General features: G+C 48.0%; 1 protein-coding gene across 4 annotated transcripts in view; it reads left to right on the forward strand.

Moving 5' to 3' along the window:
- DNAH9 (dynein axonemal heavy chain 9) overlaps nt 1-14,300 on the forward strand; it is a 328,292-nt gene that overhangs the window by 199,141 nt on the left and 114,851 nt on the right. For all 4 annotated transcript variants that reach the window (XM_068264551.1, XM_068264553.1, XM_068264552.1 and 1 more), the window contains 5 exons: nt 8,688-8,849; nt 8,935-9,168; nt 10,491-10,751; nt 10,864-11,289; nt 11,621-11,740. In XM_068264551.1, the coding sequence (XP_068120652.1) occupies nt 8,688-8,849; nt 8,935-9,168; nt 10,491-10,751; nt 10,864-11,289; nt 11,621-11,740 (1,203 nt within the window). The remainder of the gene's footprint in view (nt 1-8,687; nt 8,850-8,934; nt 9,169-10,490; nt 10,752-10,863; nt 11,290-11,620; nt 11,741-14,300) is intronic.

Consider the following 14,300-nt stretch of genomic DNA (forward strand, 5'->3'; position numbering starts at 1 on the left):
AGCGTGTCTCTCTGCAGCACATCCGGAGAGTTCCCCACACAGGAGGAGGGCAGAGTCCCCTGATTACCCCAGCGTGTCTGTCTGCAGCACATCCGGAGAGTTCCCCACACAGGAGGGGGGCAGAGTCCCCTGATTACACCAGCATGTCTGTCTGCAGCACATCCGGAGAGTTCCCCACACAGGAGGGGGGCAGAGTCCCCTGATTACCCCAGCGTGTCTGTCTGCAGCACATCCGGAGAGTTCCCCACACAGGAGGGGGGCAGAGTCCCCTGATTACACCAGCATGTCTGTCTGCAGCACATCTGGAGAGTTCCCCACACAGGAGGGGGCGGAGTCCCCTGATTACACCAGCGTGTCTGTCTGCAGCACATCCGGAGAGTTCCCCACACAGGAGGTGGGCGGAGTCCCCTGATTACACCAGCGTGTCTGTCTGCAGCACATCCGTAGAGTTCCCCACACAGGAGGGGGGCAGAGTCCCCTGATTACACCAGCGTGTCTGTCTGCAGCACATCTGGAGAGTTCTCCACACAGGAGGGGGGAGGAGTCCCCTGATTACATCAGCATTTCTCTCTGCAGCACATCCGGAGAGTTCCCCACACAGGAGGTGGGCGGAGTCCCCTGATTACACCAGCGTGTCTGTCTGCAGCACATCCGTAGAGTTCCCCACACAGGAGGGGGGCAGAGTCCCCTGATTACACCAGCGTGTCTGTCTGCAGCACATCTGGAGAGTTCCCCACACAGGAGGGGGGCAGAGTCCCCTGATTACACCAGCGTGTCTGTCTGCAGCACATCCGGAGAGTTCCCCACACAGGAGGGAGGCAGAGTCCCCTGATTACACCAGCGTGTCTGTCTGCAGCACATCCAGAGAGTGCCCCACACAGGAGGGGGCGGAGTCCCCTGATTACACCAGCGTGTCTGTCTGCAGCACATCTGGAGAGTTCTCCACACAGGAGGGGGGAGGAGTCCCCTGATTATACCAGCGTGTGTCTCTGCAGCACAATTGGAGAGTTCCCCACACAGGCGGGGGCGGAGTCCCCTGATCACACTAATGTGTCTGTCTGCAGCACATCCGGAGAGTTCCCCACACAGGAGGGGGCAGAGTCCCCGATTACACTAACGTGTCTGTCTGCAGCACATCCGGAGAGTTCCCCACACAGGAGGGGGCAGAGTTCCCGTATTACACCAGCGTGTCTGTCTGCAGCACATCCAGAGAGTTCCCCACACAGGAGGGGGCAGAGTCCCCTGATTACATCAGCGTGTCTGTCTGCAGCACATCTGGAGAGTTCCCCACACAGGAGGGGGGAGGAGTCCCCTGATTACAGCAGCGTGTGTCTGCAGCACATCTGGAGAGTTCCCCACACAGGAGGGGCGGAGTCCTCTGATTATACCAGCGTGTGTCTGCAGCACATCCGGAGTTCCCCACACAGGAGGTGGGCGGAGTCCCCTGATTACACTAACGTGTCTGTCTGCAGCACATCTGCAGAGTTCCCCACACAGGAGGGGGCGGAGTCCCCTGATTACACTAACGTGTCTGTCTGCAGCACATCTGGAGAGTTCCCCACACAGGAGGGGGCGGAGTCCCCTGATTATACCAGCGGGTGTCTGCAGCACATCCAGAGTTCCCCACACAGGAGGTGGGCGGAGTCCCCTGATTATACCAGCGTGTGTCTGCAGGACATCCAGAGTTCCCCACACAGGAGGTGGGCGGAGTCCCCTGATTACACCAGCGTGTGTCTGCAGCACATCCGGAGGGTTCCCCACACAGGAGGTGTGTGTGTGGGGGGGGGGGGTTTGAGTCCCGTAATTACACATTACTGCATATGGGGAAAAGCATGGAAAGGAATATATGCTTAATAGGGAGAATATGTAGTCAGGTGATGAGCTGCAGTGCTGAGCACAGAGCATTAACTTCTCAGCAGTAGAGGGAAGAGGGGGTTGAGTCGGGTGCTAAATATGGCAGGAGCCAGGGCTTTATGCTTTCCATGTGCTATAGTTTGATGGCTCCCTCTGTTATGTTCACGTAGTATTGTTCTCCTTATACAAATTCTCTGCGGTGCTACAGGTTGGATGAGGTTGGATTAAGGTGCTTATAAATGGTACAATTGTTAGTGAATGATCAGCTTTTTGCAGATTGTATTGTATGACGAGAGATAATCTGGTGGTAGGCATAATCGGTCATGAATAATCGCAGTATAGATTTTTTTCTTTTAAAAAATGAACAATCGGCATGGTAGATTTTTCAGAGGTGCGATTGGAAGTTGGACTCTTTTTGCTGTGGATGGATTAAATACAATCTGTTTTTTTGATCTGAGTTCAAAAATTGCATGCGTTTTACAAATGTGTTCTATATCTAGTTCCCCAGAATGCACTGGAAGGAGAATGCCGCATAGCTAAACAGCTTAGGCTGTGACATCACTGGAAGGGTGGAGCTACATACCAAGATACAGCAATATATAGATATAGGAAGTGTTTATGATGCTGAAACCAGGAAAATTACCATAAAAGTGGCTATCCTGAATAATTTACTGCATTCTACTATATGTCACTACAGGGCCTCTTTACTGCATTCTGCTATATGTCACTGCAGGGTCTCTTTACTGCATTCTACTATATGTCACTACAGAGCCTCTTTACTGCATTCTGCTATATGTCACTACAGGGCCTCTTTACTGCATTCTGCTATATGTCACTGCAGGGTCTCTTTACTGCATTCTACTATATGTCACTACAGGGCCTCTTTACTGCATTCTGCTATATGTCACTACAGGGCCTCTTTACTGCATTCTACTATATGTCATTACAGGGCCTCTTTACTGCAATCTGCTATATGTCACTGCAGGGTCTCTTTACTGCATTCTACTATATGTCACTACAGGGCCTCTTTACTGCATTCTACTATATGTCACTACAGGGCCTCTTTACTGCATTCTACTATATGTCACTACATGGCCTCTTTACTACATTCTACTATATGTAACTACAAGACCTCTTTACTACATTCTGCTATATGTCACTACAGGGCCTCTTTGCAGTAAAGAGGCCCTGTAGTGACATATAGCACAATGCAGTAGAGAGGCCCTGTAGTGACATATAGCAGAATGTAGTAAAGAGGCCCTGTAGTGACATATAGCAGAATGTAGTAAAGAGGCCTTGTAGTGACATATAGTAGAATGCAGTAAAGAGGCCATGTAGTGACATATAGTAGAATGCAGTAAAGAGACCCTGTAGTGACATATAGTAGAATGCAGTAAAGAGGCCCTGTAGTGACATATAGTAGAATGCAGTAAAGAGGCCCTGCAGTGACATATAGCAGAATGCAGTAAAGAGGCCCTGTAGTGACATATAGCACAATGCAGTAAAGAGGCCATGTAGTGACATATAGCACAATGCAGTAAAGAGGCCCTGTAGTGACATATAGCAGAATGTAGTAAAAAGGCCTTGTAGTGACATATAGTAGAATGCAGTAAAGAGGCCATGTAGTGACATATAGTAGAATGCAGTAAAGAGGCCCTGTAGTGACATATAGTAGAATGCAGTAAAGAGGCCCTGTAGTGACGTATAGCAGAATGCAGTAAAGAGGCCCTGTAGTGACACATAGCACAATGCAGTATTCTGCTATATGTCACTACAGGGCCTCTTTACTGCATTCTGCTATATGCCACTACAGGGCCTCTTTACTGCATTCTGCTATATGTCACTACAGGGCCTCTTTACTGCATTGTGCTATATGTCACTACAGGGCCTCTTTACTACAGTGGGGTGTGAAAGTTTGTTAATAGTCATGATTTTCCTGTATAAATCGTTGGTTGTTATGATAAAAAAAAGTGTCAGTTAAATATATCATATAGGAGAGACACACAGTGATGTTTGAGAAGTGAAATGAAGATTATTGTATTTACAGAAAGTGCGCAATAATTGTTTAAATAAAATTAGGCAGGTGCAAACATTTTGGCACTGTTGTTATTTTATTGATTCCAAAAAACCTTTAGAACAAATTATTGGAACTCAAATTGGTTTGATAAGCTCAGTAACCCCTGACCTACCTACACAGGTGACTCCAGTTTAAGGGGGTCAGTTTTAAGTTTCCATCCTCTTTTAATTTCCTCTGAAGAGTAGCAACATGGGGGTCTTAAAACTACTCTCAAATGATCTGAAGACAAAGATTGTTCACCATAATGGTTTAGAGGAAGGATACAGAAAGCTGTCTCAGAGATTTCAGCTGCCTGTTTCCACAGTTATGGAACATAATGAGGAAATGGAAGACCACAGGCTCAGTTCAAGTTAAGGCTCGAAGTGGCAGACCAAGAAAAATCTTGCATAGACAGAAGCGACGAATGGTGAGAACAGTAAGAGTAAACCCACAGACCAGCACCAAAGACCTACAACATCATCCTGCTGCAGATGGAGTCGCTGTGTATCGTTCAACTATTCGGCGCACTTTACACAAGGAAATACTGTATGCCAGAGTGATGCAGAGGAAGCCTTTTCTCTGCCCACAGCACAAACAGAGCCGCTTGAGGTATGCTAAAGCACATTTGGACAAGCCAGCTTCATATTGGAATAAGGTGCTGTGGACTGATGAATCTAAAATTGAGTTATTTGGGCATAACAAGGGGCATTATGCATGGAGGAAAAAGAACACAGCACCTTAAAGAGACACTGAAGCGGAAAAAAAAATTATGATATTATGATTTGTATGTGTAGTACAGCTAAGAAAAAAAACATTAAGATCAGATACATCAGTCTAATTGTTTCCAGTACAGGAAGAGTTAAGAAACTCCAGTTGTTATCTCTATGCAAAAAAGCTATTAAGCTCTCCGACTAACTTAGTCGTGGAGAGGGCTGTTATCTGACTTTTATTATCTCAACTGTAATTGAACTGTTTACTTTTCCTCTGCTAGAGAAGAGTTCATTACTTCACAGACTGCTCTGAAAGACTCATTTTGAATGCTGAGTGTTGTGTAATGTGCACATATTATAGAATGATGCAATGTTAGAAAAAACACTATATACCTGAAAATAAAAGTATGAGAATATTTTCTTTGCTGCTAATCTTCTAGTAATTATTCATAGTACACAACCAATTCATTATATCATATATTTTTTTTCGCTTCAGTGTCTCTTTAAGAAAAACACCTGCTACCTACAGTAAAATATGGTGGTGGTTCCATCATGCTGTGGGGCTGTGTAGCCAGTGCAGGGACTGGGAATCTTGTCAAAGTTGAGGGAAGCATGGATTCCACTCAGTATCAGCAGATTCTTGAGAACAATGTCCAGGAATCGGTGACAAAGCTGAAGCTGCGCCGGGGCTGGATCTTTCAACAAGACAACGATCCTAAACACTGCTCAAAATCCACTAAGGCATTCATGCAGAGGAACAAGTAAAATGTTCTGGAATGGCCATCTCAGTCCCCAGACCTGAATATAATTGAAAATTTGTGGGGTGAGTTAAAGAGAGCTGTCCATGCTCGGAAGCCATCAAACCTGAATGAATTAGAGATGTTTTGTAAAGAGGACTGGTCCGAAATACCTTCAAACAGAATCCAGACTCTCATTGGAACCTACAGGAAGCGTTTAAAGGCTGTAATTTCTGCAAAAGAAGGATCTACTAAATATTGATTTCATTTCTCTCATGGGAAGTATGGAAAGGTCTCAGGGCAGCCACGAACTTTAAGCCCCCGCCTCAACATGCAGCCCCCAGCTCCCAACTGGTAGAGGAACTCAATGAATTCTACTGCAGATTTGATACTGCAACACAAGCAGCCCGTGGCCCCAGCATCCCAGCCAGCACTGGATCCCACAGCCCCAGCATCCCAGCCACCACTGGATCCCTCGGCACCCGCGAAACAGGATACCCGGGGCCTGACCACAGTGCAAGAGGAGGATGTGCTACAACACCTTCGCAGACTCAATCCCAGGAAAGCCTCAGGCCTGGATGGGGTGTCCTCACACTGCCTGAGAACCTGCGCAACCCAACTAGCTCCCAACCTCACCTCTCTCTACAACAGATCCCTATCAGAGGGGGGGTCCCCTCCTGCTTCAAAAGGTCTACAATCATACCAGTCCCTAAAAAACCACGGAACACGGGGCTCAACAACTTCAGACCCGTTGCCCTGACCCCCGTCATCATGAAAGTATTCGAGAGGCTGGTGCTGGCCCACCTGAAGCACTCCACCAGCACCCTCCTCGATCCACACCAGTTTGCCTACAGGGAAAACCGATCAGTTGACGATGCCATCAATGTCAGTCTAGCATACATCTCAGAACACCTTGACAGACCAGGGGCCTACGCCAGGGTCCTTTTCCTGGACTTCAGCTCGGCTTTTAATACCATCTGCCCAGACATTCTGATCGTCAATCTTGCGCATCTCGGGGTAGATTCCCTCCTCTGCAGGTGTGTAGAGGACTTTCTCTCCAACAGAACACAACGGGTCAAGCTTGGCAGTCACATCTCCAGCGAGAGAACCACTAATGTCGGTGCACCGCAAGGCTGCGTGCTGTCTCCACTCCTGTTCTCCCTGTATACCAACAAATGCACCTCGACCTCCGACTCCGTCACAGTTATTAAATTCGCAGACGATACCACGCTTATCGGCCTCATCAACAGAAACGGAGAGGACCCTTATCGAAATGAAATTGCGAAGATCTGTAATTGGTGCAAGGACAACAATCTTGTTCTCAACACTGCAAAGACCGTGGAACTGATCGTGGCCTTCCGGAAACTCTCCCCTGCCCCTCTCCCTGTGTTCATCGACGAGTCTGAGGTCTCCAGAGTTCAAAGCGTACGGTTCCTAGGCACAACCTTAACAAGCAACCTCAAATGGGAGCAGAACACTACAAAACCCCAGAAGGAAGCACAGCAAAGGCTATTCTTCCTGCGCCAACTGAAGAAATTCGGCATTTCACGGGAACTGCTAACCAGCTTTTACACCACGACCATCGAATCCATCCTCTGCTGCTCCATCATCGTCTGGTATGCTGGAGCAACTGCTAAGGATAAATACAAACTCCACAGAGTGATAAACACAGCAGAAAAGATCATCAGCGCCCACCTGCCCTCGCTAGATCTCATCTACTCCATGAGAATGAAGACAAGGGCCTCCAAGATCCTACTCGACCCCTCTCACCCGGGCAGACGCTACTTTGAGACCCTTCCATTGGGACGCCGGCTCAGATCCATCCCCTCCAAAACCACTAGGCGCATGAACACCTTCTTCCCCCAAGCTGTTCACCTGTTGAACTCACTGAACTCAAGACCCCCCCCCCCCCCCACCACCACCTCCACTGGGACACTCTAGCCCCCAGGGCAACCCTTCTCCACAGCTGTAAACTCTGACCCAAGACTCATACTGTATGTTTGCATGTATGTTTTGCTTTGCCTTACTTATGTTTGCCGTGTGTTATACGTTCCTGAACTGCCATTTGCCATGTGAACCACAAGCAATTCCGGACTCGCCAATTGGTGTGCTTGGCGACAATAAAGATGATTCTGATTCTGGTGCCCAAATTTATGCACATGTCTAATTTTATTTAAACAATTATTGCACACTTTCTGTAAATCCAATGAACTTCATTTCACTTCTCAAATATCACTATGTATGTCTCCTATATGATATATTGAACTGACATTTTTTATCATAACAACCAACGATTTATACAGGAAAATCATGACTATTAACAAGGTTGCCCAAACTTTCGCACCCCACTGTATATGTCACTACAGGATCTCTTTACTGCATTCTGCTATATGTCACTACAGGGCCTCTTTACTGCATCCTGCTATATGTCACTACAGGGCCTTTTTACTGCATTCTGCTATATGTCGCTACATGGCCTCTTTACTGCATTCTGCTATATGTCACTACAGGGCCTCTTTACTGCATCCTGCTATATGTCACTACAGGGCCTTTTTACTGCATTCTGCTATATGTCGCTACATGGCCTCTTTACTGCATTCTACTATATGTCACTACAGGGCCTCTTTACTGCGTTCTGCTATATATCACTACAGGGCCTGTTTACTGCATTCTGCTATATGTCACTACAGGGCCTCTTTACTGCATTCTGCTATATGTCACTACAGGGCCTCTTTACTGCATTCTGCTATATGTCACTACTGGGCCTCTTTACTACATTCTACTATATGTCACTAGAGGGCCTCTTTAATGCATTCTGCTATATGTCACTACAGGGCCTCTTTACTGCATTCTGCTATATGTCACTACAGGGCCTCTTTACTGCATTCTACTATATGTCACTACAGGGCCTCTTTACTGCATTCTGCTATATGCCACTACTGGGCCTCTTTATGCATTTTCCTATATGTCACTACAGGGCCTCTTTACTGCATTCTGCTATATGTCACTACTGGGCCTCTTTATGCATTTTTCTATATGTCACTACACGGCCTCTTTACTGCATTCTGCTATATGTCACTACAGGGCCTCTCTACTGCATTCTGCTATATGTCACTACAGGGCCTCTTTACTGCATTCCTGCTATATATCACTACAGGGCCTGTTTACTGCATTCTGCTATATGTCGCTACATGGCCTCTTTACTGCATACTGTTATTTGTCGCTACATGGCCTTTTTAATGTGGAAGCTGAACAGATTGGAAGGCGGGTGTCACACACCATACAATTGAGTCTTTTATATGACATCACGGATGGTCTCTTCTGTTGCAGGTGGCTCTCTGCTTCTCTCCAGTGGGGAATAAACTGCGGGTGCGAAGTAGGAAGTTCCCAGCTGTGGTGAATTGTACAGCCATTGATTGGTTCCACGAATGGCCACAGGAGGCGCTGGAGTCTGTCAGCCTGCGGTTCCTCCAGGAAACAGAGAATATTGAGGTGAGGCCCGTGAGGGCTCTTCTTGCTGGATCCCGGGAAGACTATTTCATAAAACTCATGGCCTTTTCTTTTCCTGCTTCCTCAGCCCTCTGTGAAGGACTCCATCAGTAAGTTCATGGCTTACGTTCACACCAGCGTCAACAACATGTCCAAGAGCTACCTGAGCAACGAACGCCGGTACAATTACACCACGCCCAAATCCTTCCTGGAGCAAATCAAGCTCTACCAGAATCTCCTGACCAAGAAGAGCAAAGAGCTGGCGGCCAAGATGGAACGGCTGGAGAACGGGCTGGAGAAACTAAACAGCACCTCCGCTCAGGTAACCCCCCACCCCACACCACACACATACAACCTTGCCCTGGAGGGACAGCACTGCCCCGCTACACATCAGCAGTGTGACCCTAACCTAACAGCCTGGAGAAACTGAACACCACCTCCGCCCAGGTAACCAGCAACACATCTCTGTACGTTGTGACACCAGCCTATCCCTGCCCTGCAACACATCGTATGGTGTAACCAGAGTTCCCCACCCCTGTATAGGTAACCAGAGAGACCCACCCCCGTATAGGTAACCAGAGTGCCCCACCCTCATATAGGTAGCCAGAGAGCCCCCCAGTATAGGTAACCAGAGTGCCCCACCCTCATATAGGTAGTCAGAGAGAGCCCCCCAGTATAGGTAACCAGAGAGCCCCCAGTGTAGGTAGCCAGAGAGCCCCCCAGTGTAGGTAGCCATAGAGCTCCCCAGTAAAGGTATTCAAAGAGTCCCCCCAGTATAGGTAGCCTGAGAGCCTCTTCAGTATAGGTAGCCAGAGAGCCCCCCAGTATAGGTAGCCAGAGAGCCCCCCAGTATAGGTAGCCAGAGAGCCCTCCAGTATAGATAGCCAGAGAGCCTAGAGAGAGCCCCCCAGTATAGGTAGCCAGAGAGCCCCCAGTATTAGGTAGACAGAGAGCCCCGCAGTATAGGTAGCCTGAGAGCCCCCCAGTGTAGGTAGCCAGACAGCTCCCTAGTATAGGTATTCAGAGAAGCCCCCCCAGTATATGTAGCCAGAGAGCCCCCCAGTAGAGGTAGCCAGAGAGCCCTCCAGTATAGATAGCCAGAGAGCCTAGAGAGCCCCCCAGTTTAGGTAGCCAGAGAGCCCCCCAGTATTAGGTAGCCAGAGAGCCCCACAGTATAGGTAGCCAGAGAGCCCCCCAGTGTAGGTAGCCAGACAGCTCCCTAGTATAGGTATTCAGAGAGACCCCCCAGTATAGGTAGCCAGAGAGCCCCCAAATCCTGAATTCCAAGGTTTGTTACATGAGGGGTCCCAGGCTTGAGAAGACCTCTTGTGGTGGACAGGTCTGTTTGTGGAGCTCCAAGGAATGTTCTGCTGTTCTGCTTTGTTTAGGAAGGTGACCCTGCGTTTAAGTAAGTAGAAGGAGTCTGTTTGGACATTGGTCTCTCTGTCATGTGAATGTACCTCTAATTGTGGGATAGTATCTTGGACTGGCTTACCAACTGTCCATTCTGTGGACTCATCCCTAGATGGAGCCACAAGCACCCCACATCTCTCCAGTCCTGTATATCTATCTAGGTATGTTTTGTCCTCTGCACCCATTTCCATGAAGGCGTCGGACCTAATGCAATCTTTACCTTTCCAACAGGTGGATGATCTGAAGGCCAAACTGGCAGCCCAGGAGGTGGAGTTGAAACAGAAGAATGAAGACGCCGATAAACTGATCCAGGTGGTGGGAGTGGAGACAGAGAAGGTGGGGAAGGAGAAAGCTATAGCCGACGAGGAGGAAAAGAAGGTGGCAGTGATTGCAGAGGAGGTCGGCAGGAAGCAGAGAGACTGTGAAACAGACCTGGCCAAAGCAGAACCAGCTTTGATAGCAGCCCAAGAAGCCCTGAACACCCTCAATAAGGTATGTAGATATTGCCCATGCCCTGTGCTTGCTTCTCCATAAAGTCTATGATTTTGTGGACCAACCTCCACCTGCCACAAATGCATCTGTTTCTTCTTATTTACTTCTTTAGAATAACCTGACTGAACTGAAGTCATTTGGTTCTCCCCCATCTGCTGTCACCAATGTCACTGCAGCTGTTATGGTCCTCACAGCCCCGGGAGGAAAAATCCCCAAGGACAGGAGCTGGAAGCAGGCCAGGGTGGTCATGGGAAAGGTGGATGGCTTCTTGGACTCCCTAATAAACTTTAATAAGGAAAACATTCATGAAAACTGCATCAAAGCAATCCAGCCTTACCTGCAAGACCCGGAGTTCAACCCAGAGTTTATCGCTTCCAAGTCTTTGGCCGCCGCTGGTCTCTGCTCCTGGGTCGTCAACATTGTCAAGTTTTATGAAGTGTACTGTGAAGTGGAACCAAAGCGCCAAGCCCTGAACAAGGCCAATGCCGATCTGGCAGCTGCAGAGGAGAAGCTGGCCAATATCAAGGCCAAGATCGCTGTAAGTACTCTTCATCAATAAGTCAGATCATTGATAACTTCTGCTGGCAGATACACTATCTCCACAATGACTTCACATGCCTGTCCTGTGTGCCCATCTTGCATGCCTGTCCTGTGTGCCCACTATCTCCGCAATGCCTTCATGTGCCTGTCCTGTGTACCCATCCTGCGTGACTGTCCGGTGTGTTAATGTTCCATGCTTGTGCCATGTCCCCATGCTGAATGTCTTTCACATGTGTCAGTGTTGCATGCCTGTCCAATGGGTGTCAGTGTGTTATTCACATGTGATCATGTCAGACCTGGGGCTTTAATAATACCTGTGTTCTTTTCAGCTACTGAATGAAAACTTGGCAAAACTGACGGCAAAGTTTGAGAAGGCCACAGCAGACAAGCTAAAGTGTCAGCAGGAAGCCGACGCGACTGCCCTGACCATCAACCTGGCCAACCGACTCGTGAGTAACCCACTCCCTTCTTCATCCAGCCCGAGGGCCCCACTCCCTGCTCCACTGAGCCCGGGGGCCCTGCTCCACTAAGACTGGGGGCCCCAATCCCTGCTCTGCCAAGACTGGGGGCCCCACTCGCTGCTCCATCCAGCCCGGGGGCCCCACTTCCTGCTCCATCAAGAACGGGGGCCCCACTCCCTGCTCCATCCAGACAGGAGGAACCACTCCCTGCTCCACTAAAACTGTGGGCCCCACTCCCTGCTCCATCCAGCCCGGGGGGCCCATTCCCTGCTTCATCCAGCCCGGGAGACCCATACCCTGCTCCATCCAGCCCGGTGGCCCCACTCAGAGTTCAGCCTCAACCAGCTGGTGTTCATCCAGTTTTGTAATTCTTGTAGACAGGCATTGATGGATGCTGATGGGTGCGGTGTGCCAGGCTTGAAGGACAGATAACAATGGTAACAATGGTATCCTAGGCCATAGCTTAAAGCGGTATTGTCACCTTAAAAATCAAATTTCAACAGCAACTGGTCTGAGTGTATTAAGTGATAAAGATGCTAATCCTGCATTCAAAAGTTTCAAAACTTTTCTGCTGTTATGGTTTGTAGTTATCACATACTTTAGGAGCACTGGCCCTAGTGCCAAACAGTTGAATTCTGGGAGTTCTTTTTATCTATAATATATTCCTTCTCTTCCATTTATTTCCCTGCCTAGCTGCTTATCAGAAACACCCTCTGGTCACTTGTGTTTACAAGCAAGGCTGAGGTGACTCGGTGATTGGATGTGTAAATAAAAAAAGACAGTGCAGTTCCAAGTATACACCTCAGTGGGAGTGTCTGAAGACTCTGGGAGGAGGGCAGCTAATGAATACACAATGAGCAAGAGAAGGGAGGGGAGAAAACAAGAGTCAGGGGGGATATGATGTCAGCATTAGCTTGACAAGATGGCCACTGCCTAGAATAGGATTTTCCGCTTTTCCTTTATAAAATTCACAGGAATCATTACGTGGCTAGCACAATACATCTGTTATGTAAGTAGAAGTAGTATTTATCTACTTATATATGTGTTTTTTATTCCCAGGTTAGCGTGGGTGTCGCTTGTGAGAAGAGGCATGAACAAGTAGCGAAGCAGTAGAAGCAGATATTAATGGGTTTAGGCTTTATATGATGGGGGAGGGAATGATATACAATTGGGGAAACATGAGGATGAGAAATAACCTTCAGAATATTTGGGAGTCTGCTCGATATTGGTCCGGGAAGGTTCCTCCTAAGCATATAATTTGTGTGTAGTATAGTAAATATGACCTCAGTCTCCTGGCTGGCTATGTCCCTCTGAGGCTTCAGTGCTGAGATGTCCTCTTCACAGTTCTACGTGGAGCTAGAATCCTCTGGAGTCTCTTCCCCATTAGTGATCTCATAATAGGCTGGTAAAGTTGGCTCTGGACCCTGCTATCACCACAGCGTCCATCCTAATCACAGTCATTCCATGTTGCTTGTCATTACTGCTATGTATGAGAAGGTGCGGCTTGTAGACAGGTAATGGAAGCCTGGTCCTTTGTGTGTCAACCATACTGCCTGATGATAAACTATCCTTCTCTATTCCCATTGGTGGTCCCATGATTAATGGCTGTGCGGAGCTGCTCTGTCACCACCGAGTCCTCCCCACCAGAAGGGAATGTATGTGATACAACATACTCCTCCTGAGTGCTTAGAGAGGACTGCTCGGTTATGTGTGACATAGAGGAACACCTTGCGAGAATCCTTCAATCTACTGGCCCTTCCAGTGCTGGTTGGTCACATGGTTTGTGGTCACATCCACTGGCCTGTGGTAGCTTGTTGGATCGGTGCTGGTTAGTCACATGGTTTGTGGTCACATTCGCTGGCCTGTAATGGCTTGGTGGATTGGTGCTGGTTGGTCACATGGTTTGTGGTCACATGACCTGGGCTATGGTAGCTTGATGGATCGGTGCTGGTTGGTCACAGGGTTTGTGGTAGCTTGGTGGATCGGTGCTGGTTTGTCACATAGTTTGTGGTCACATGATCTGGGCTTTGGTAGCTTGGTGGATTGGTGCAGGTTGGTCACATGGTTTGTGGTCACATGATCTGGGTTAGGGTAGCTTGGTGGGTTGGTGCTGGGGCTGAGATAACCTATCTGCATGCTGCAGGTCCTCCTCTATGGTGGGCTAATATGAAATGCGCAATTTTGGTCAACTAATATTGAAAGGTTGTTTGTCAATAAATTTGCCCAATTATTTTAGACTTGGTGTAAATTAAAATTTGCTTGTTCCACAAACACTAGTGCTGTAAGCTGCAACTTTCGATACATAGTTCTTAGTAGTAGCATCTCTCTAGAAGTAACTACTTTTGTTATTTATTTATAAAATATACTATCAGTGTATGGTAGCAGCTGGCCACATCTCTCCTCAGAGAAGCAATATGACGTCCATTTATCAGTCTATAGTACCAGTGGCCCCATCTGTCCTCAGAGAAGCAGTATAAGGTCCATCTATCAGTCTATAGTACCAATGGGCGATATCTGTGCTCAGAGAAGTAGTATGAGGTTCAGCTAT

The sequence above is a fragment of the Hyperolius riggenbachi genome, chromosome 12 (genome assembly GCF_040937935.1).
Source record: "Hyperolius riggenbachi isolate aHypRig1 chromosome 12, aHypRig1.pri, whole genome shotgun sequence".
Lineage (NCBI taxonomy): Eukaryota > Metazoa > Chordata > Amphibia > Anura > Hyperoliidae > Hyperolius > Hyperolius riggenbachi.